Here is a 22,768-nt window from a genome sequence, read left to right as displayed (position 1 = left end):
TGCCCAGATGTTACTTCTGCCTCTCTGGGCAAGACCATTTATTTCATTATCTACAAAGCAGGTTTGAGATCACCCTCCAAAGCTGTGCAGTAGCCCAGTTGGTGAACGCTCAGTAGATAGTAGTCATTTTCACTGGCCTTCTTAATTTTCAATGATCAGAATTCTGTACCCCTTGAAGCTTTACACGTGTGTATTTTAACATCACACTAACCTCCAGAGTAGCAGCCATTCTTTGGTACTTTGAGCATAGCCATCAGGACCTCTATGAAACAGTATAAAGTTCAAAGTTTAAAACAGAGGTTCGTGTCCCCAGTCTTGGCTAGGCCTGTGGGCTCGGCTTAGAGGGAGGAAGATACTGCCACACTAGTGTGCATTCAGCAACAGGAGGCGTACCTGGGTTTGTAAGTGCTCTGCACACAGTGCTGAGCATGCCGTCCTCTGTCATCGCCAGGGAAAACACGGGCAATACACTGTGCTGAAAGTCTTGATTTTCATTATGAGGAAGTCTCCAGTTACTTTTCTCCCTTAATAACATCTATTTACGGTGACTTCAGACCTGAGAGAAACAAATGAAAATATAGTGAAGACTCGAGTCAGTTACTTTTATCTAATTAAGTGTTTCTTAATCACCTCACTGCCCTTGGAGAGAAGACAGGCTATAAATAGGTAGTAATAACAGTATGCCTATGTTTAATTGAAATGTTTTTTAAAATTTAATTAATTTAGTAACAATAACTTTAAAATAGCATTCAGCACTCTAGATAGCTCATAGACAGGAAAGAGAGAAGTTCCTGTCGCTCCCTAAAAGTTACTTGATCTCTAAAAAATGTCTTTAAGCGTCTCAAATTTACTTTTGCTTTTGTAGAATGATTCAGGCCAGTTTTGAGCTGTTCTCTACACTGCTCTATATGTAAAGTATGACCTCTAAATTCTCTGTCTTACAAAACTCTGAGACCGAAAGAGACAGAAGGATCTGGCCTGGACTGCATACCCAAGGCAAATGCCAATAGAGATTGTATCTCACAGAACTGACTGTTCATGGCTGCCCACAGGTCCTGTCAGAAGTTCCTCTCAGCTCCCAGGCTGTTTATCCCTTCACTTAGCCACACCCTTTTGTTCTGTCTGTGCTCTAGAGGATTCTGAGTGCACTGTGTACCTGAGTTCTGAGCTGCCTGGAAAATGCTATTGCTACTTTAGAAAAGTGGAGAGTGAGAGGCTGACATGACCAAAGGCCCAGCAAAGGATAGCATTGGTGTGTGTTCTGTAAGGTCAAGTTGTAAGATAGTTCCTGCCATGTATTAGTTTAATGTGTGAGAATATGCATACAGTTCCCCATATGATCATTTCCATATGTCACATACAATGTCTTCCCAGCAAGACACCTGAACATAAAAGGTTGATTATAAAATGGAGTAATAAGAGAATTGGTACAATTTGTACGTACAGGAATTTGCTTTCCTGATACTCTCCATATGGAAAATTACAACAGGAAAAGCTTGTTCAGTTGGTAGAAATTGTGTAGGTTGAATAAGGTTAGGTTTATAACTCCATAGAGTTCCTTTTTAGCATATGAATTCTATTTTGATTTCATATTTCACCATTTTTTAAACGACTTTATTTTACAAAACAAAGATAAATGTACAGATTTTAAACATTTTTTGCTTAAAATTATACATTTTTGTCAGTACTGTTTTTTCAGACATTGACATACTTTTTACATAAAACCATGTGAATATATTTTTTTAGTCAGTACTTGATTTTTTTCAAGGGCTTGACAGTATGCGTTGAAAACCTAATAGTTACAATAAGCGTAAAGTACATGCAAAACAAAACACAACATGGAAATAGTCAAAGTCTTCTTGTTTTGTATATATATGTATATTTTTTGTTTTCTTTATTTCTTGGACTTCATACAGTCTGTGAGTTGTTTTTGGGGGAGTGCAAGCCTCTGGGGTTAGCATCCCACTATCAGTGACTGCATATTATGTCTGTTCTTTTGTGACTGGGTTATCTCACTCAGGATGATATTCTCTAGATGCAGCCATTTTCTTAAGAATTTGGTTAAGTCATTGTTTCTGGTGGCTGAGTAGTATTCCATTGTGTATATGTACCACAATTTTTGTATCCATTCATCTTCTGAAGGACATCTGGGTTCCTTCCAGCTTCTGGCTATTATAAATAGAGCCGCTATGAACATTGTGGTGCATATATCTTTGTTGTGTATTAAAGTGTCTCTGGGATATATGCTCAGAAGTGGAATAGCTGGGTCTTCAGGTAGTACTATATCCAATTTTCTGAGGTATCGCCAGACAGATTTCCAGAGTGGTTGTATTAGCTTGCAACCCCACCAACAGTGGAGAAGTGTTCCTCTTTCTCCCCAGCCTCGCCAGCATCTGCTGTCATCTGAGTTTTGGATCTTGGCCAATCTGACTGGTGTGAGGTGGTATCTCAGGGTTGTTTTGATTTGCATTTCCCTGATGGCTAAGGATGTGGACCACTTCCTCAGATGTTTCTCAGCCATTCGGTGTTCCTCAACTGAAAACGTTTTGTTTAGCTCTGTACCCAATTTTTTAATAGGGTTATTTGATTCTCTGGTGTCTAGCTTTTTGAGTTCCTTGTACACCTTGGATATTAGGCCTCTATCTGATGTGGTGTTGGTAAAGATCTTTTCCCATTCTGTTGGTTGCTGTTTTGTTTTCTTGACGATGTCTTTAGCCTTACAGAAACTTTGCAATCTCATTAAGTCCCATTTGTTAATCTTTGACCTTAGAGCTTGAGCCATTGGTGTTTTGTTCAGGAAATTTTCTCCTGTACCTATGTGTTCTAAGGTTTTCCCTACTTTCTCATCTAATAGTTTCAGTGTATCTGGTTTAATGTGGAGATCTTTGATCCACTTACACTTGAGCTTTGTACAAGGAGATAAGAACGGGTCTATTTTCATTCTTTTGCATGCTGAGTGCCAGTTGGACCAGCACCATTTGTTGAATAGGCTGTCCTTTTTCCATTGAATGTTTACTGCTCCTTTGTCAAAAATCAGGTGACCTTATACATGAGGGCTCATTTCTGGATCTTCTATTCTATTCCATTGATCCACATGCCTATTTCTGTACCAGTACCATGCAGTTTTCAGCACAATTGCCTTGTAATATAGCTTGAGGTCAGGGATAGTGATTCCCGCAGATGTTTTTTTGTTGTTGAGGATGGATTTCGCTATTCTAGGTCTTTTGTTATTCCATATGAAATTGCACATTGATCTTTCCAATTCCATGAAGAACTGGGTTGGAATTTTGATGGGGATTGCATTGAATCTGTAGATTGCTTTTGGTACGATGGACATTTTTAAGATGTTGATCTTTCCAATCCATGAGCATGGGAGATCTTTCCATTTTCTGAGATCCTTCTCAATTTCTTTCTTTAGAGGTTTGAAGTTCTTGTCATACAGGTCCTTCACTTCCTTAGTTAGAGTCACACCAAGGTATTTCATAGTTTTTATAACGATTGTGAAGGGTACATTTTCCCTAATTTCTTTCTCCACATGTTTGTCCTTTGAGTACAGGAAGGCTACTGATTTGTTTGAGTTAATTTTGTATCCAGCCACTTTGCTGAACTTGTTTATCAGCTGTAGGAGTTCTCTGGTGGAATTTTTGGGGTCACTCAAGTACACTATCATGTCATCGGCAAAGAGTGATGTTTTTATCTCTTCCTTTCCGATTTGTATCCCCTTGATCTCCTTTTGCTGTCTAATTGCTCCAGCCAGGACTTCCAGTACTATGTTGAATAGGTAGGGGGAGAGTGGGCAGCCTTGTCCCTGATTTTAGTGGGATTGCTTCAAGTTTCTCGCCATTAAGTTTGATGTTGGCTGTTGGTTTACTGTATATTGCTTTTATTATGTTTAAGTATGGGCCTTGGATTCCTGTTCTTTCCAGGACTTTTATCATGAAGGGGTGTTGGATTTTGTCGAATGCTTTCTCAGCGTCTAGTGAGATGACCATGTGATTTTGGTCTTTGAGTTTGTTTATATGGTGGATTACGTTGATGGATTTCCTTATGTTAAACCATCCCTGCATCCCAGGGATGAAGCCTACTTGGTCATGATGAATGATCATTTTGATGTGTTCTTGGATTCAGTTTGCAAGGATTTTGTTGAGTATTTTTGCATCAATGTTCATAAGTGAGATTGGTCTGAAGTTCTCTTTCCTTGTAGGGTCTTTGTGTGGTTTAGGTACGAGGGTTATTGTAGCCTCAAAAAATGAGTTGGGTAATATTCCATCTGATTCTATCTTTTGGAATAGTTTGGCGAGTATTGGTGTTATATCCTCAATAAAAGTCTTATAAAATTCTGCACTGAACCCGTCTGGACCTGGGCTTTTTTTGGTTGGGAGGCTTTTGATGACTTCTTCTATTTCTTTAGGTGTTATAGGGTTATTTAGATGGTTTACTTGGTCTTGGTTTAACATTGGGACCTTGTATCTGTCTAGGAATTCATCCATTTCCTCCAGATTTTCCAATTTTGTGGAGTAGAAGTTTTTGTAGTAGGATCTGATGATTTCTTGAATTTCCTCAGTTTCAGTTGTTATGTCCCCACTTTCCTTTCTGATTTTGTTAATTTGGATACTCTCTCTTTGCCCTCTAGTTAGTCTGGCTAGGGGTTTATCAATCTTGTTGATTTTCTCAAAGAACCAACTCTTGGTTTTGTTGATTTTTTCAATGGTTCTTTTTGTTTCTATTTGGTCTATTTCTGCCCTAATTTTGATTATTTCTTGCCGTCTACTCTTTTTGGGTATATCTGCTTCCTTTTGTTCTAGGGCTTTTAGCTGTGCTGTCAGGTTGCTGATGTGAGCTCTCTCCAGTTTCTTTTTGGAAGCACTTAGGGCTATGAGTTTTCCTCTCAATACTGCTTTCATTGCATCCCATAGGTTTGGGTATGTTGTGTTTTCGTTTTCGTTGAATTCTAGAAAATCCTTAATTTCTTTCTTTATTTCTTCTTTGACCCTGCTATCCTTTATTAGAGCATTGTTTAGTTTCCATGTGTATGTGGGCTTTTTGTTGTCTTTGTTGTTGTTAAAGACCAGCCGTAGACCATGGTGATCTGAGAGGATGCATGGGAGTATTTCAATCTTCTTATATCGATGAAGGCTCGTTCTGTGTCCAATTATGTGGTCAATTTTCGAGAAGGTGCCATGGGGTGGTGAGAAGAAGGTGTATTCTTTTACTTTGGGATAGTATGTTCTGTATATATCTATTAATTCTAGTTGGTTCAAAGTCTCTGATAGTTTTGCAGTGTCCTTGTTCAGTTTCTGTTTCCCTGATCTGTCCATTGGTGAGAGTGGGGTATTAAAGTCTCCCACTATTATTGTGTGGGGTGAAATGTATTTTTTGAGCTTTAGTAGGGTTTCTTTTATGAATGTGGGTGATTTTTTATTTGGAGCATATATGTTAAGGATTGAGAGTTCCTCCTGACAGATTTCCCTGGTAATGAGTAAAAAATGTCCTTCCTTATCTTTTTTGATAACTTTTGGTTGGAAATTTACTTTATTCGATATTAGAATAGCCACTCCAGCTTGCTTCTTGGAGCTGTTTGCTTGGAAGTTTTTTTCCCACCCTTTTACTCTGAGATAGTGTCTGTCTTTGTCTCTGAGATGCGTTTCCTGTATGCAGCAAAAGGCTGGATTTTCTTTATGTATCCAGTCTGATAGTCTATGTCTCTTTATTGGGGAGTTGAGACCATTTATGTTAATAGATATCAAGGAATAGTTGTTTCTGTTTCCTGCCATTATTGCTTTTTTGGGTTGAGTTGTGTCTGTGTTTTTTTTCTTCTTTTAGTTCTCTTGTTTAGGAGTTTTCTTGTTCTTACTAGGCTGTATTTTTCCTCATTGTATTGGGTTTTCCACCTATAATTCGTTGTAGTGCTGGGTTTGTGGTCAGATATTGTGTGAATTTTGATTTGTCTTGAAATATCTTCGTCTCTCCATCGATGGTGCTTGATAGTTTTGCTGGGTATAGCAGCTTGGGCTGACACTTGTGCCCTCTTAAGGAGTGCATGATGTCTGTCCAGACTCTTCTAGCTTCCATAGTCTCTGTTGAGAAATCGGGTGTGAGTCTGATTGGTCTGTCTTTATATGTTACCTGACCTTTTTCCCTTACTGCTTTTAATATTCTTTCTTTATTTTGGGTGCTTGATGTTTTTACTATTATGTGTCGGGAGGTATTTCTTTTCTGGTCCAACCTATTTGGAGTTCTGAAGGCTTCTTTTATGCTCGTGGTCATCTCATTCTTGAGGGTAGGGAAGTTTTCTTCTATGATTTTGTTGAAGATATTTAATGTGCCCCTTAGTTGATACTCTTCTCCCTCTTCTATTCCTATTATCCTTAGGTTAGGTCTTCTCATTGTGTCTTGGATTTCCTGGACATTTTGGGTTAGGAGCTTTTTGTTTTTTGCATCTTCTCTGGCTGTTTTGTCTATGTTTGCAATGTTGTCTTCTGCCCCCGAGATTCTCTCTTCGATCTCTTGTAATCTATTGGAAATGCTTGCTTCTGTGACTCCTGATTTCTTTTTTTTTGTGTTCTGACTCTAGGGTTATCTCTTTTAGTGTTTTCTTTATTGTGTCAATCTCTGTTTTAATTTTCCTCTTCTATTCCTTTATTTCTTTGGTTCTGTTTTCCTCTAGTTCTTTGAGTTCTTTGAGTGTTTTTCTTGTTTCTTCTTTAAAAGCTTCTGAGTCTTTTTGCTTTTCCTCCCTTTCTTGTTTAAGTAACTCTATCAGCGTCTTGAGGCATGATTTCAGGTCTGTGTCTTCTTTTTCTGGAGTGTTTGGAGTTCCGATGTTTGCTGTTATGGGAGAGCTGGGCTCTGGTGTTGCTAGATTGTCTTGGTTCCCTTGGGATATACTCTTTCTCTTTCCTCTTGCCATTTTGTTGTCAGTGATATGTTCTTACCTTTCCCTTGTATCTGGTCTGTGTTCCTGGTTCTCCACTGGTTGAGGTGTCAGATGGGTTGAGCCCTGTTTTATGCCTCAGAGTCGTCGGGTGTGAGCAGAAGTTCCAAAGTTCTGTTTCTGTTTGCTGGAACAGGCACGGCAGGGCAGGGCAAGGCAGGGGGTGCACTTTTCTTGTGTACTCCACAGAGATCTTTCTGCTCCCCTGCAGCCCAGGTCTCCCACCCACCAGTTGCTCAGCCTCTATGAGCCTCCGTTCTGCCTGGCAGGTAGGCCAGGCTCCGCTCTGCCATATTTCACCATTTTTATTTTCCTTGTCAATATGATGTACAGATTTAGGTAGTATAAAATCAAATCTAAAAATTTTTATATTATTAGAAATTATGATTGAAATAACACCGTTTTAAAAACATTTATATTTTTAATATTTTGGTTAAAACTAAACTAAAGTTTAAAATTCAGGAGTTTAAAAATGTAGCTAGGAGTTTACAGTGAAATAAATACCTCAGTACATCAATTTCATAACTAATCTTTGGGGACAGTGAGAAGCCCTGGATCTTCTGATCCCTACTTCGTTTCTCTTAGGCTGTTCGGTATAGCAGGGTGTGCCAGTGGAGTGTGTGCATTCATTTTAGATCTCCAAGCTGTGCGGTTGGGACTTTTGTGGGTTTGCTGTCTATATCCCATCATCTCCAAGTTTCCTCTTTGTGTTCTTTCCCCTTATCCCAGCTTCCTTCTCCTCACCTTCCTGCCTGCAAATGTGAATTACTAAGGACTTCTAGTGACTAACTCTGGAAGTGCCGCTCAGATGAATTCACAAATACAAACAATTGGTCTATCTGCTTTCATAAGGTACCACTGCAACTGGCACGAATCTGTGAGAATCCTGGTTTTTAAATAATTTGACTACATGATACAATTCATTCTTATAACATTTTACTGAATTCAATTGAATGTTTTCAGTACGAAGAAGAGCCTTATTATACTGTATATGATAAGCATTTGATGTTATCTTCTGTTTATAAGAATCAGTTCAGAAACTGTATCAAAGTTTCATCTGTAAATGAGATTCCTAAGTACATGAATGAATATAGGTGTATGTTAGAGTGATACGTGATAGAAATAGTTAGTGTGAAGTCCCAGTCATAGAAGATGGAAAGTGACTGCTATCCATGCTGAAATCTAGTGCATAAGAGGTTCAGGAAGTGCTGTGGCTTAGGTGGAAGATAATTCGTGGGAGCCTCTCTGTCCCTGAGCACCACCCATGAATGCTATAAAAGGTTAGAACAGACCGGAAAGGTAGAAAATTCTTGGCTTTCTGGGTTGTAACTACAGGTAACCCCCAACTCGTAATACACTGCATTTTGACTTATCACTGGTCATCTTCTCCCACAAGATAGGAGAACAATAGGGTGCATTGTGGAAGCTTGTGTGATGCTGCCACTAACCTTTGGCTAAATATGATAGAAAATGGATTAAAATTATACTTCATTAAAAGTAAACAAGCGAACAAGCAAGAAAAAAAAATATTTAGAAATGTTCTCCCTTATAGTGAATACTGGGATTGCACTTCATTTGAAAATGCCAATTTGTTCCCAATTGATATATTTAAGAACATTTTTCAGATAACTTAAATTTCATACATCCTTATGCAGAGTTTTGTCTGTTCACTAGGTGAACCAGAAAACTGTTACTGGATGAACTTATTGTTAAATCCCTACCAGTTCCCGGGGTTTAGTGAGTGTATTAGGAGCTACAGGCATCTGTGTGTTGTGGTTCTGTGAGCTGATTGGTCTGTGAGATTTCAGGTACTTTTCTTGCACTGCCTCCCAGCAGTTCACAGCAAGGCCAGCCTTCCAGTGCCCACTTCTACTTCAGGGCTTCCAGGGTCATAGGGTGTAAAACTACGGCACTGCTTTCATCTAGGTGGTGTTAGGTTCTTTTCAGTGTTGTGACCTTAACCTTGCTTTTCTTATACAGTGCTGCATTTTTAATCTGTAATGCACTTTCCAGGGCTGCGTGTGCAGTAGTGTTACAGAGCGGTTCATACAGCAGGTGTGTTCTCCACAGTTACCAACATTACCAAATGTCAGTGCAGAGACTCCCTTCACCTATAAGTGAACATCAGATGGCACCCTGCTCTTTTCTTCTGGCCATTCCTGTGTTTAGAATTTGGTATTACTTTGTACTTGTTATTCTGGTGACTCTGGAGCATCACCATTAAACTCGTTTGTCTTTTAGCTAATATTTTTATTAATTATTTGAAAATTTCAGACAACGTATTTTATGTTCACTCTCAACTCTTCCCCAGATCCAAGCCCAGTTCCTCTCTTTCCCTCCCCTCCCCACACCCTCCCTCTTTGTCTGCCTCCTCTCCTCCCCTCTGCTGTTTTATTCAAGTACTCTTGGGTACAGGGACAGTACTGGAGAGTAAGTCAACCCAATAGGAAACCCATAAAGAACTGGCTCTTGCTCTTTCGAAGCTCTCAAATGCAATAGCCCCTCGGGTAGGTAGTCCTCAGCATCGTGCTCTGCCTGTTGGTGCTGAGCTGTTTTTCCAGCTTGAGCTTGCACGAATCTTGTTCAAGCTCTCAGAACCACTGTACATTCATATGTTCATCTGTTCTGTTGTGCCTGGGAAGCACTGCTTTACTGAGAACCATCCACCACCCCTGGTTCTTACAGTCATTGAGCCCCCTCTTTCTCAGTGGTTCCTGAAGGCCTGTGTATCATTAAAGTTTCTTCTTCATAAACTCAAACAAATTATAGCTTCTGTAGTTGTATAATATTTAAATTTTCCAAATTTCAGAGCTAAGCTTTGCCTAATTTCTAGCTTGTGATGGAGATACTCAAAGACATTCCCTTTGCTCCCATTGCCTCTTTCCATGATTATCTGTGGTTGTGAAACTTTACTTTTATCACAGCACTTCCTGCCTACAGTGATCACAGCACTTCCTGCCTACAGTGATCACAGCACTTCCTGCCTACAGTGATCATAGCACTTCCTCCCTACAGTGATCATAGCACTTCCTCCCTACAGTGATCATAGCACTTCCTGCCTACAGTGATCACAGCACTTCCTCCCCACAGTGATCATAGCACTTCCTCCCTACAGTGATCATAGCACTTCCTGCCTACAGGGATCAGGAGTTTGTGAAGAATCCCAAATTCTACAGTGTAGATTTCCACATTTCATCCCAAGCTGGTGCTTTTTTCCTTTCCACCATAAACTCTGCTTTCCTCTAATATGACATGAGACAAAAGATACTTTTGATTGTTTAAATCCTGCCCTACCTCTTATACCTCCAAGAAGTATATGTAGTAGTATATGAAATGGCTCAAAGAAATCTTACGTTCTTCTGAAAGTTTTACTTAGGTTTCCCCCTATAATTTCTATTATTTTATTGTGAAAACTCTGGAAGTAGAGGTGAAGTATTATGAAGAAACCAGACAAGTTACTCTGGAAAGTTTGTTATTTAAATAGTATTTTCATAGTGGTTTTGAAAAAGTTGATGTGTACAACAATTTAGGCTCTTTAAAGATAGCTAGTTCCTGGCTTCTCAATGTGGATAGCAAGATAAATTGAGTTTCATTGCAAACATTTCCAACAGCAATGATCTGTTCATGCCCCAGTTCCAGTGTATAACTTGTATTATGTCCAGGTATTGTAAGTTGTGTTATGAGCTGGGTACGGTGATGAACACCTGTAATCTAGTTTTCAGGAGGCAGGACCAGACAGAGCTCAAAAGTCTAGGACAACCTGACCATTATCATGAGTTTCAACATAGCAAGAGCTACATAGAGAGACCTATCTCCAGGGAAATAAAATAAAAAAGAGGCTATGTTGTATGTGTAGGGGGGGTGCTAGATTTATCTTTAATGTGAGTGAGGTACAGGTGGTATAGAAGCCAGAAGTATAGGATCCTCCTGGAGCTAGTTACAGGCAGTTGTGAGCCTGTATTAGAGTTGAGCAGATTTATTAGATGAATTTTTGAGACTTTCCTAATGCATTAAAAATTTAGGAGTTACTAGTAAACAAGTCACTAATAAAAAATCCATTAGCAATGACTGTATAAAAGTATGTTATACTGAATAAATTATGTACATGCCCATATGGCTGGTTATTCCACCTGGCAGTGGGTGTCTGAGTGCTGTGCCAGGCTGTGCCAAGCCTTATACCTCTGTGATGAACGGAGAGGTTGATGAAACTAATTCACTTGCGGTTTTATAATAATACTTATAAAATCAACACTTTTCTCTGGCCTTGCATTCTATTGGCATACCGATGTGTTACACAGAGATGACTTAAGGTAACTTGGCTGTGCTCCTGATATTGTCCCACACGTGAAGGTCATCAGCAGTATACTTGCTGGCATGACAAGTTCTCCAGCATGGAAAAATAAACATTATAACTTAAGAATAAAACCAACAACATTGAGCCAGTGTCAGTAGTAGGCATGATGCCTTCTTTCTTCATTCCCCTGAGGAGTGAAACAGTTCCCTTCGCTTTTGAATATCCTTGATTGGAGTGCCTTTCTGTCTTTACATGTGTGGGCTGCTACTCGGACGATATTGGGGCATTGGGGGCTTTGAAGGAGAATAAAATGCCAAGCCTACTTACCAGCTTCAGTCCTATCATCCATAATAACAGAGGATCCTGAGAAAGTGGCTTACCTCTCAGGTGGCACTTTGGTGCTCACATCTGTGATTCTAAGAACCTGGTTTCCCCACATGGGTCATGTGAGCAGTCCTGTGAGATACAGCACTTAAACTTTGGAGGAGGCATGGGTGACTTATACCTTGACACATCCAACCAGCATTCACACTATAAGTGCAGACAGCTACAAAGCAGCAGACCTTCTGTGCCTGCAGAATCCTCAGAACCATGTTTCTCATTCAATCATAATGACCAGTGGAATGAAAGGAAGACAGCAGCCAAGTAGTCACTTAGGAAGGTCTATATTTAGCCCTGTCCTTCTGGCTTAAGACAGTGTCTTAACCTGTTACAACCACAGGGGCCTTTAGCCCAGAGGACTTCCCTACAGGTTAGTGAATTCTATGTTCTAGGCAAGGACCAGGTACTAATATTTACCAAATATTAACTTGATTGTAAGTACCCCCAAACTATAAAAAGATACAGTCTCATAAACCAGTAGTTCCAATTCCAAAGGAAATAGTGCAGACATTTACAACAGCTATGGCAGAGTAAATGCACGAGGTAAGGACCTTTTTCTTCCTGCTGGCTTTGCCTGTTGTTTACCCTGTGCTTTGTTCTCTCTGAATGCGTCCTTCTACAATTCCCCCTTAACATGTTCTGTGAGCACCTGCTACTGCTTACTTACAGACCAAATGCTGTTCTCCACCCTGAGTATTAGCCACTTTTCTTTGTACACACTGCTTAGGAAAAATGGGAGACATGGTACTACCATTATCAGCAAAGACCCTATAGTATAACCTGAGCCAAACGCAGATCCCTGTATACACATCAACATGGATGTCCTTACAAAGGGCTGTGCCTAACAAAGGCTGTATCACACCTGTAGCTCAATGCCTGGAATAACAATGCAGGGTAGGTGTTCATTTACCTGTCTTCTTTCCCTGCCTCAGTTTCAGAGTCAACAGTATCTCTCATTTCTAAGCACTTAGCTTAGATTCTGGCACACAGAGGGTCTCAACCTGCTCATGCATGCGTGCACACGCACACACACTCACTCCCTCACTGAGTTCCAGAGCACAGGAGACAGAGAGCTTTCCAGTCCATACCTTCAGTATTTCTCCCACACAATTTTCAGGCTTTGCATGCATTGTACAACTAAAAGGGGTAGAATGATTTAACCTTTGGTGGTTTTTTTCTCTAGAAGGTGTGTCTGATAATACCAGTGTGGTTTGCTGGTACTCTGAGCTTTACCACAGCAGACTTGCCAAGTAACACTGAAATTAGTAGTGTGCTAACAGCATTGCCAGTGAACCCACAAAGAGAAGGCATACTCATTCAGCTAATTTGAAGCTACCAGGAAATGCTCTGCCAGGCCTCCTGGGTTCATGGAGGCTCAACCTTGACATCCACCATTTGCAATGAAATACAGCATTTACACATGTTTTTCTTGAGCCAGTTTTTTTTTTTTTATCTTTAAATTATGAGGTATAATATCTTTAATAAGCTCCTTTTATAATAAGAGAGTTATTCCAGGAGATTGAATATCATCCTCATTAAAGGATACACAGGGCTGGAACTCATAAATGCAAACATACCTTTTTTGTCCCAAGCATTTACATATGTGAGTGGTCCTGTGCTGATGCTGTTTCTTCTCCATCCCTCCTGTTCTTGTGCCTCAAAACTGAGTTAATTTCATTGCTTGTATTTGCCTTTTTCCTGTTTTATTTTGGACCACCATTAGCCAGTTTTTGATAATACACTGTGTCAACCTTTAACTTTGCTTAGAAGAGTGCTTGTTTCTCCATAACTCATTAGCTCATGTCAGAGCTGAGTGAAGGTCACTGAAGACAGTTTGGACCTTTTCAGTATGCAGATTTGTAATAGCACAGTGACTTTAGATCAGCACAGTAGAGCTCTTAACTGTTTTATCACTGTCTGCTCAATACTTTACGGTGTAAAATAGAATATTTTAATTTACATGAATTACTCAGAGCTTGAAGAATGAATGCTTAAATGCTAAATTCCAAAGTTCAAGATCATCTGTTGGGCTGTGGTTCTGGGCCCTGTGTGAGCAGTAAGGCTATGTTTCCTTGTCTTATAGCACAGGAAATTGATTAGTATTGTCTGACTGGCTTTAAGACTTTAGTGCACTTAAGAGGCGTGTCAGAGTATATTTTAAATAAGTGTGACAAAATATGGTTTTTCTTGTATATACATAAATAATCCAACCTACATATATTTAATTACTACAAAATAATGATGCTGGCAGCTGGTGATAAGCAGTACAAAACAAAACAACGTAAACTTTAAAGGAACTGACGTGTTCATGAATAGGGCGTGGTGACCACGTTAGTTCTCTATGCCAGTTAAAAAATTAAAAGGCAAGAAGAACCTTGAGCTAGACAGGTAGCAGGGAAGAAATGTTGAGCACAGCAGACAAAACTGGCAGCTGAAGAAAAGCTCTTAGTGGACTGAGGAAAGAAAGAGGGAGGGAGGGAAAGAAGGAAGGAAGAATGTTGAAAGCAGGAACCCAAAATGTGCTCTCTTCTCCAGAGGTGTCTCTTCAAATCTCTGGAGTGTCTTTCTATCCTAATTTACGGTTGGTTAGTTCGTGATACAACCACTCTGGAAATCAGTCTGGTGGTTCATCAGAAAATTGGACATAATACTACCTGAAGACTCAGTTATTCCACTTCCAGGCATATACCCCAGAGAATCTCCAATATACAACAAAGATACATGAACCACAATGTTCACAGCAGCCCTATTTATAATAGCCAGAAGCTGGAAGGAACCCAGATGTCCTTCAGTAGATGAATGGATACAAAAATTGTGGTACATTTACACAGTGGACTACTTACTACTCAGCCATCAGAAACAATGACTTTATAAAATTCTTAAGAAAATGAATGCATCTAGAGAATATCATCCTGAGTGAGATAAGCCAGTCACAAAAGAACAGACATAATATGCAGTCACTGATAATTGGATACTAACCCCAGAAAGCTCTGAACACCCTAGAAACAACTCACAGACTGTGTGAAGTTCAAGAAAAACAAAGGCCAAAAAGAAAAGAAAAATCATTATGCTTAATCTTTACACACCAAGAAAACTTTGACTATTTCCAGGTTACATCTTGTTTTACATGTACTTTATGCTCGTTGTAACTAGTAAGATTTTAATGTATACTATCAAACCTTTAAAAAAATCAAGTACTGACAAAAATGTATTCATATACTTTTATGCAAAAAATGCTTTTAAAATTCGTACATTTATCTCTGTTTTTTAAAATAAAGTTGTTCAATTAAAAAAAAAAAAAAAAAAGCTTAGTTAGTTTGTAGAAAGACGAGATGATTGGTTGGCCCAGAACTGATATGTCAGGGTTCAGAATATATCCCGATCTGGTCTTGAACTTGATCAACTCCATCAGCAAGGGGCTCTACTGGCAAGACAGAAAAAAGACTGGGCCTTTGTCTTAAGCTGCCAGGCTTTGTCTCAGGTCAGGAGGGTTTAAGCCAGCCAGCCATCTTGGAAGTTTACTGTCTTTATTACCTAGTCATGTCACCCTACCAGGGACTCTGTCTGACTAAAACCATTGTTAGGGACATTTTCTAACAGGTGAGATATGTTTAATACTGTTTGTGATGCATGGAATCACATGATGCAAGCGGTTTAATCTCCATCTCCTCTGCTTCCTTCATTGTGTATGTCTGCTGCTGACTGAAACCTAGGTCCTTATGCATACTTACTGAGTGCTTTACCAGTGCACCTCTAGCTCTGTAGAAAAATTTAAACTAATTTTCATATAAAGATATTTTTGGCTAAAGTGGGTGAAAGCTTCTAAGTGTTAAGGCTGTTTATAAAATAAATTTAAACATTTTGTTAAAATGATCACCAAAGGGGGGAGGGTGGGCAAAGCTCAGACCAAAGCCAGGCGGAGTGCTCACTCTTAAAAATCATAGCACTTAGAAGGTTGAAGTGGGAATTTGTCCAGTTTTAAGGCCATTTGGGCCACCTGAGTTCCAGGCAACCCTGGACTACAGTAGAAGACCGACCATATCCCCAAAAAACAGATATACAAAAAACCCATGAGTCCTTAGGCCAAGCACACTTACTTATTTATATCTTTATATTCATTATTGTTCCTAGGCAAGTTCAGGGTTACTAGCCTAACTACACCTGGAATGCTGGTCTAGTCAGTATCATTTAAACATATGAAGATGTATGGTTTTACTGTTTTTTACCTACATATAAACCTGAGCCTTGGGAGCCAGAGCATCCTGTCTGCCTGTTTTAAGATGTGGCTGGTGTGTGGTGGCAGGAAGAAGCCTGGCTGTCAGTGTGATCTCATGTCTGGATGTTCCTTTTTCAGATGATACAGACCCTCAAGGCACTGATTGAAAATGCAGATGCTGTGTATGAAAAGATCGTTCACTGTCAGAAGGCAGGTGAGTGAAAGTTTCTTTAAAACAAAATTAATACCATTATCTGTCTTCTCAAGATTATGTCTTCTTTATGATACTCTGTCAAGAAGAAAAAATAAGACAATTATTTTTCCATGGCTAAAGAAAACACTAATTCAGTGGTTCTTAACCCTGCTTAAAGGATTTACCTAAATACTTCAACCTTAGTCTGACTAAGGAGACTAGGAGATTTATAACTATTAAGAATCTGCAGATGATCTGAGCATGGTGGCTTACGTGGGTTCCGGGGCAGGATAGTGAGTTTAAGGCCAATCTGAGCTACAGAGTGGGACCTCGTCTCCAGAACACAAAATCTCCAGGTATTTCTAGCATGAAGCTGTGACTGGGAACCTATGTTTATCTCTTCCTCGGTTCTGTTTGCTGCAGATGTCCTGCCACTTGCTTGTGGGTCTTTATTGTGAGAGGGACTGGAGCAAAGAAATAGGTCTTAACAAGGAAGACAGCCCCTTTACAGCTGCTTAGTGTGAGTGAATTTTCAGATGGGGGTAGGGGTGGGCAACATCAAAACTTAGCTTTAGATTCTTTCCACTTTCCCTCCATGATAAAGTTTTAAAAATCAAAAGTTTAAGCTCTCATAAATCAGGGACCTTCTATATATATTTTTGCTATAATGATTTTTTAAAACTATATCTTATTCCAACAAAAAAAATACAGTATTTTTAGTTTTCAATCAGATTGGTTCTAACGTGAGTATTTGAAATTTTGAATAAAGCTGACTTTGCTTGTGAGATTTTTTTTTAAATAAAGAGATTTTTATAATTTCTGTGTTTTTGTTTATTTGTTTATTTGATTTTTGTTTTTTTGAAACAGGGTTTCTCTGTGTAACAGCCCTGGTGGTCCTGGAACTCACTTGTAGACCAGGCTGGCCTCGAACTCACAGAGATCTGCCTGCCTCTGCCTCCCAAGTGCTGGGATTTTAAAGGTGTTGCCACCATGTCTAGCTTAATAGCTGTGCTTTTTAAAAAGTCACTTTTTCCAAAAGTGAATTAAAATAGATTGAAAATAAAGGCATGTGTGAAACTTTTTGGTATTCACTGAATGAATGAATATTCATATGTGTGACTAATCAACAAACTCCCAAATCCTCATCTTGTGTGTGTGTGTGTGTTTTTTTTTTTTTTTTTTTTTTTTTTACTTCTTTTTTAGCAAAGTCCTGTTAGTAAAATGGTGTTTTTATTTCTAGTCCTTTCCAAGTTAGTTCTCCCTACAGTATCTATCCAAATGCCACTTTGGTGTGTCATTAGGTGGATGCAAATCTCATCCCCACACTATACATGGTCGACACCCAAATCTCCTACCATATAAGATTCATCACACCCATCTTCTCCTATACTTAAGTATTTTGAACGTCCACATGCATAAGGTTCTTGGTAGCTCTTACATACCAAAATGTGGAAAATAAGTGAGCCTAGTTTTATCCTCTGGAATCTTCAAATCATGAAGAAGATCCAAAAATATTCATGGCCAAATTGTGGAGTTGAAGTGATGCAGAGCCATTGGTGTTTTGAGCAATACAAGAGGGTAAGGAGGGTGATGAGCCTTTCAAGGCTCAGCAGCTGCAGAGAATTTTCAAAGGCAGGATCGAATGGGGCTATTGGCCCTTGTGAAAGCAGTGTAGAGGGAACGCCTGGTGCCCACAGGCTGCTCTTCCCCTTGCCTTTCCCTTCATCTTAACCCAGCACATTTCACAAGCTGTCCCTTCAGAAAGACTCTCTGCTCCTCTGCCAGCTCGTCATACTTTTTAAAGTATCCAGTGTGTCTGAAGACCTTTCATGATTCCAGGGCTTATGCTACTGAAGCATTCTCTTTGGCGCTTCAATTCTCTTGTTTTCTCCAGTTGATAGCTCTTCAGTTATTGTGCACTTCATTAATGCGTCCTATCTTCGGAGCAGGATGGCTTCCTACATCACCAAGTTGTATACAGTTACACCCTGTATCTTACCCAAGACATCTGTTCTAGCATTCTGTGCAGCGTGGCGGCTTGAATGTTAACGAGCAAAATGTGATTCGACTTTTATTAAGTATTCATGTATAAGTATTTTGAATTTTGTTGAATTTTAAATGGGCAGTGTTTATTAATTCAGCTGTTTATGTCAGTTTTGCAAATTTCCTGGTTGATGAGATTTGGTGATTTCTTCTATAATGGGTTTTTGTTGTTCAGCTTGATTTGGGTAACGAAGTGCTTGCTCTCCTAAGCAGGGTGTAATACTGCAGAGATCGTGCTGGTGATGAGTAGAGAATGCCGGCTCTGTTAGACATACAGAGATCAAGAGATGAGCCGGGTTACCTTTTGCCCTTGCCACCTATGCAGAAACGCTTGGGGCCCTGGTCTTCCATTTCCCATGTTTACAGTTATTGTCAGGACGTCCAGTCATTAGTCATGTGAAGGATTGCTACTTTGTATTGCGTTTGTATCTGTATGAGATTTTACTTTAGAAGGCTAAGAGGAGAGTACTGCTAAGGGAGGCGCTGCCTGGGGCAACATCAGGTGACAGGGGGGACAGGGAGCTTGGCACAGGGCTGAGTGTGGGAACCGTATCAGTCAGGGCTCAGCAGTGCCACCTGTGCCATGTGAGGAGGTGCGGGAGGCACTATCTGAACACCAAATGAGTAAGACAGAGATGTGTTAAATGACAGGCTCTTCAGGAATGACTGTGTATGCGTTAACACACCCTCTCTCGGGTGAATAAAGTGGTCAGCAGCACAGCAACTGAGCAGAGAAAAACGTATCCAAAAAAGTACTTTTTAAACATTTATAAACACTGATAAAATCTGCCAAATTATTCTAGAAAAAAAATCTTTCTCTGTCATCTCTATTTCTCTTTCTGTGGCCGAAGCCACAGCCTTGCTTTGACTGGGGGTGCCTTGTTTTGCTTTTTCTCATCACTGAATTGATTTGCTTCATGAAGGTCAGAAAAATTAGCTAGGAAACACGTTTTAGCAGGTGGTTTTAAGTAGGAAATTGTCTCTGGAGGAGACAAATCAATTATGTACTTTCTGATAAGTATTAACACCTTTGTTTAATTTCCACTCCCTCTTGAAACCTCATTAAAATGACCACAGGGGCTTCCCCTCCCCCAAATCCATAAAGACAAAGAGAACAGGAACAGCAACATTTGAGAAACTGAAAACAGCTGAACAAGTGGCAGTGGCCAAAGAAGTGATAATTGCTTGTCCGCAGCCTCCGGAGAGCTGTGCGGAGTGGGGGCGGGGAGGTGTCTAGAAGCAATCTCACACTGTAGACCACTTGCCTGAAGAAGAGTGCCCAGCTGTCCGGGAGCCAGTAAGGTGGGGAGAGAAGGACTGTCTGAGACTGGGTCAGGAAGCAGGCAGAACTGTGTCCTCACAATGGCAAAGTTAAGGGTGGCAGCTCATCCTTCAGACAGAGAATTCACAGACACAGCTCAAAACTTCCCAACTTTGTAACAGTCTAATCATGTTACTTAGAAATATGGACAGAAGTACTAAAGAGGGAAACAAAATCAGCTAAAGGAGCTGAACATGGTGGCTTCAGGGGAGGGAAACTGGTAACTATTTGCCTCCAAACTGTTCTGATCAAAGTACATAAGATCTGAAGGAGAAAAATAAATCAGAAGGTAGAAACCGAAGAATTTCTGGAGTTGTGGCCAACACCTGTGAGTCTTAGGAACACATGGTCTACAGAAGCCTTGGGTGAGCTGAGGCCTGAGGCTAGACAAGGCCTGGCCCCTTGTCTCCGGGATTCTCTCTGAATGAGTATCTGAGGGGTCCCTGCTCTTTCAGGATGACTGGCTAGGGAGCACTCCGAAATCAACCCTGCCACTCTGGGAGGAAGCTCCAAGAGGCTCGCATAGACTCTCTGGCTGCAGCATTTCTGAGGGAAGTGGGGTGTATGTCCTCCAGAGAGGGAAGTTTTGATTACCCTTCCTCTTACCTGTCCAGTGGAACTTTTTCTAAGCCCTCTATAATAACTCTGCTATCTTAAATATGTGTTTCACATTTTTATTTTAAAGTTTTATGCTTGAGGTACATCTGTAGCAAGATTATGATTTAATAGGGTGGTTTCCCCAGAGGCTTCAAGCTTGGAGACCCCTTACTTCTGTCCCTCTCATTTATGTCCCGCTTGCTGTATGTTTGGGTCCTTTCCCCTTCCGTGATGTTAATAATTGCATTTTTCTCCTTTTATTCAACTCTCATTCCCTGCTCATTCACACTAGTTTTCCAATCTTACATTTGCAATTGCTGTTATTCTGCTTGCTGCTTCTAGTCAGCTGAGCAGCTGGCATCTACCCTGTGACCAAACTGGGTAGGTTTGTCTCGCCTAAGTCAGATAAAGACCCAGCACTCCTCTGTGTAGGAGGGATAAGCAGAGTGTGGAGCAGATCTGGTGCTCTAGGCTCAAGTTTGAAGCCTCTGTCTTTATTTGTGGGAAGCTCCTCAGAGCCTACTGTATTCCTGGGACAGTCACCAAATGAGGAACTTGTTACCATCATCACATGGCTCTCTCACAGCTTTGTTTAGCTCAGAACAGAAAACTGCAAGTCAACAGGAAGGCTCCTGCTGACAGTAGTTTACTAGTGTTCTATCTAGAAGGATTTGTAGAAGGGAATTGAGGAGGTGTCTGGGTGTCTCTCAGCTCTGTCTTACAGAAGTAAAGCCTGCCCTTTGTTTAGTGTCCTGGTCTGTGAGTTTAGTTTCTTTAGCCCTCCTCTTCCTCACTTAGTTCCTGGTGGCATACAGTTAGTTCCCTGACAGCAGTTTAGGTACAATGACCTAAGATCAGTTGCATGAGCGGTATTTTCAGATGACTTGAGTCTAGCAGTTTAAAAAGATTGGCAGATTGGAGAATCATTTCCTATAATGCTCCAGGATGTGCAATTACAGAATATGTGCATAAATTTTGAGAGGAGAATGGTTTCTTAACTCTTTACCCAACTTTGAAGGCAAGGCATACCCCTTTGAAGACAAGGCCTTAGAAGGATATGGCGGACATCACCTAGACCTCTCTGGAAAACCTAATATGTATCTTCATCCCTAAAATTAGGTAAATAACCAGCAATGGTCTCAAAGTGGCCTTTCTCTTATACATTCAAAAGACTCTCCAAGACATGTTCAAAATGACTAGCAATCAGCAGTGAAAGCTTTGGGGGTCAAGAGGTAGCAAGGCCAGCAGCATCCTTGCTCTGTCCCCACTGCCTCTCGCTTCCTTCATGAGGAAGTATAAGGGAAAGGCTCACAAAGGTGACACCTCATTCACAGCACAGAGTTTGCAGGCAGCTGGTCTAGAAGTCTCCTGGTGATCCACTTTACTCCCCCTGGTATCGCTGTTTGCACTGGTGGTGCTTCCGAGGATAGTCGGAACCTCCAGGAGACAGGATCCCTCTAAAATACGACCTATGTTCAGCAGCTATTATGAGCACACTATAGTTTGAGACTTCTCTTGTGGGAAAAGTAGATCAGACTTTCTGGGCATTCCTGGTGCTGTCCCCTGTACATTCCACAGGGACAGGGTGACAGCTCAGAAGCAGACATGGATTAGCAGGGTGACTGAGTAATAGGCAGGTTATCCTTCTAAGACATTGACTCCTTTTTTATATATAACGTTCTTTTTCCAGTTCCACAGAGGGGGAGAAGCTGCAGGACTTTCTCTTCGTGGTGTACATGCTCTGTGTACTTTTTGGCTATGTCTTGTATGGTTTTTCTTGATAATCATAGTCTCTGAGTACATTCTTTTAATCTAAATAGCAACTTGATGGTGGGGTCAGCTACAGTCCTCCTTGACTTTGAGCTCTGGCACTTCAGTAAAGAACTAGCAGTTGCTCTGTCTATGAGAACCACCTGCTACAGCTAAGGACCATAATTAAGTCCATAGACAAATCACTTTTCTCACATGAATATTAGAATATTTTTAAAATGTGTACATCCCCCTAATAGGTATCATTAGATCTAAATTAGCATAGATGACTTATACCTATTTTCTAGCTCTCCAATGCCAATCTTTATAATGAAATTCTTATAGTAGGACATAGTAAATATAATAAGTCTGAGTCCTGACTTGTGTAAGAGTAAAGACAGAAAGCAGGTGAGTGCTAGGCACACATGCATTTCTTCTCCTGTTTGTAACTGGAGATCTGATGGTAATGGCTTCGGGCTTTGGCTGCTGTGACTTCCTCGTGGTGATGACCTGTAGCCTAGAACTGTGAGCCACATAAATCCTTTCTCCCCTCCAGTACTGTGTCAACATATTTTAACAGCAGCAGAAGGAAGCCAGGGTGAGTCTGAGAGCTTAGCAGGACCCTCCCACTAACCCTGCTTTTCTCTCTTTTCTTTATTACCTTCTCACATACCTTGTAATTGCTCATACTCATAGACAGGGTCTATTTCTTTCATCTAAAGTCCTCAGGCTTGGGTGTCTGTTTATTTATAGCACACTCCAGACACCAACAGTACCTGGAATAGCTTGCACAGAACAGGAAAGCCCTCTGCCACCACATGCAGATGAGGCCCGGCTACAGACCCAGAGCTTTCTGCTGAGCTCTTAAGTTAGCAAACATGGCTATTAGACACACTGAACTATTTCTGTGTGGCCCAGACTAACAGTCTGAAGGTTAGGCTGATAGTATTTACTAGTAAATTACTTATTGGTCGTGGGATAAAAAGAGAAGAATGGGAATGAGTTCAGATCTTTGCTCCAGCCTTGAGCAAAGATCACCA

The 22,768-nt window shown here is 40.4% G+C and overlaps 1 protein-coding gene across 2 annotated transcripts in view; it reads left to right on the top strand.

Moving 5' to 3' along the window:
• PLCL2 (phospholipase C like 2) overlaps positions 1-22,768 on the top strand; it is a 166,868-nt gene that overhangs the window by 117,414 nt on the left and 26,686 nt on the right. For both annotated transcript variants that reach the window (XM_080916965.1, XM_080916964.1), the window contains exon 5: positions 15,964-16,039. In XM_080916965.1, the coding sequence (XP_080773091.1) occupies positions 15,964-16,039 (76 nt within the window). The remainder of the gene's footprint in view (positions 1-15,963; positions 16,040-22,768) is intronic.

Source organism: Micromys minutus, assembly GCF_963924665.1.
Source record: "Micromys minutus genome assembly, chromosome: 5".
Lineage (NCBI taxonomy): Eukaryota > Metazoa > Chordata > Mammalia > Rodentia > Muridae > Micromys > Micromys minutus.
Note: the sequence above shows the minus strand (reverse complement) of the source record. Positions and strands in the feature narration are given on the sequence as shown.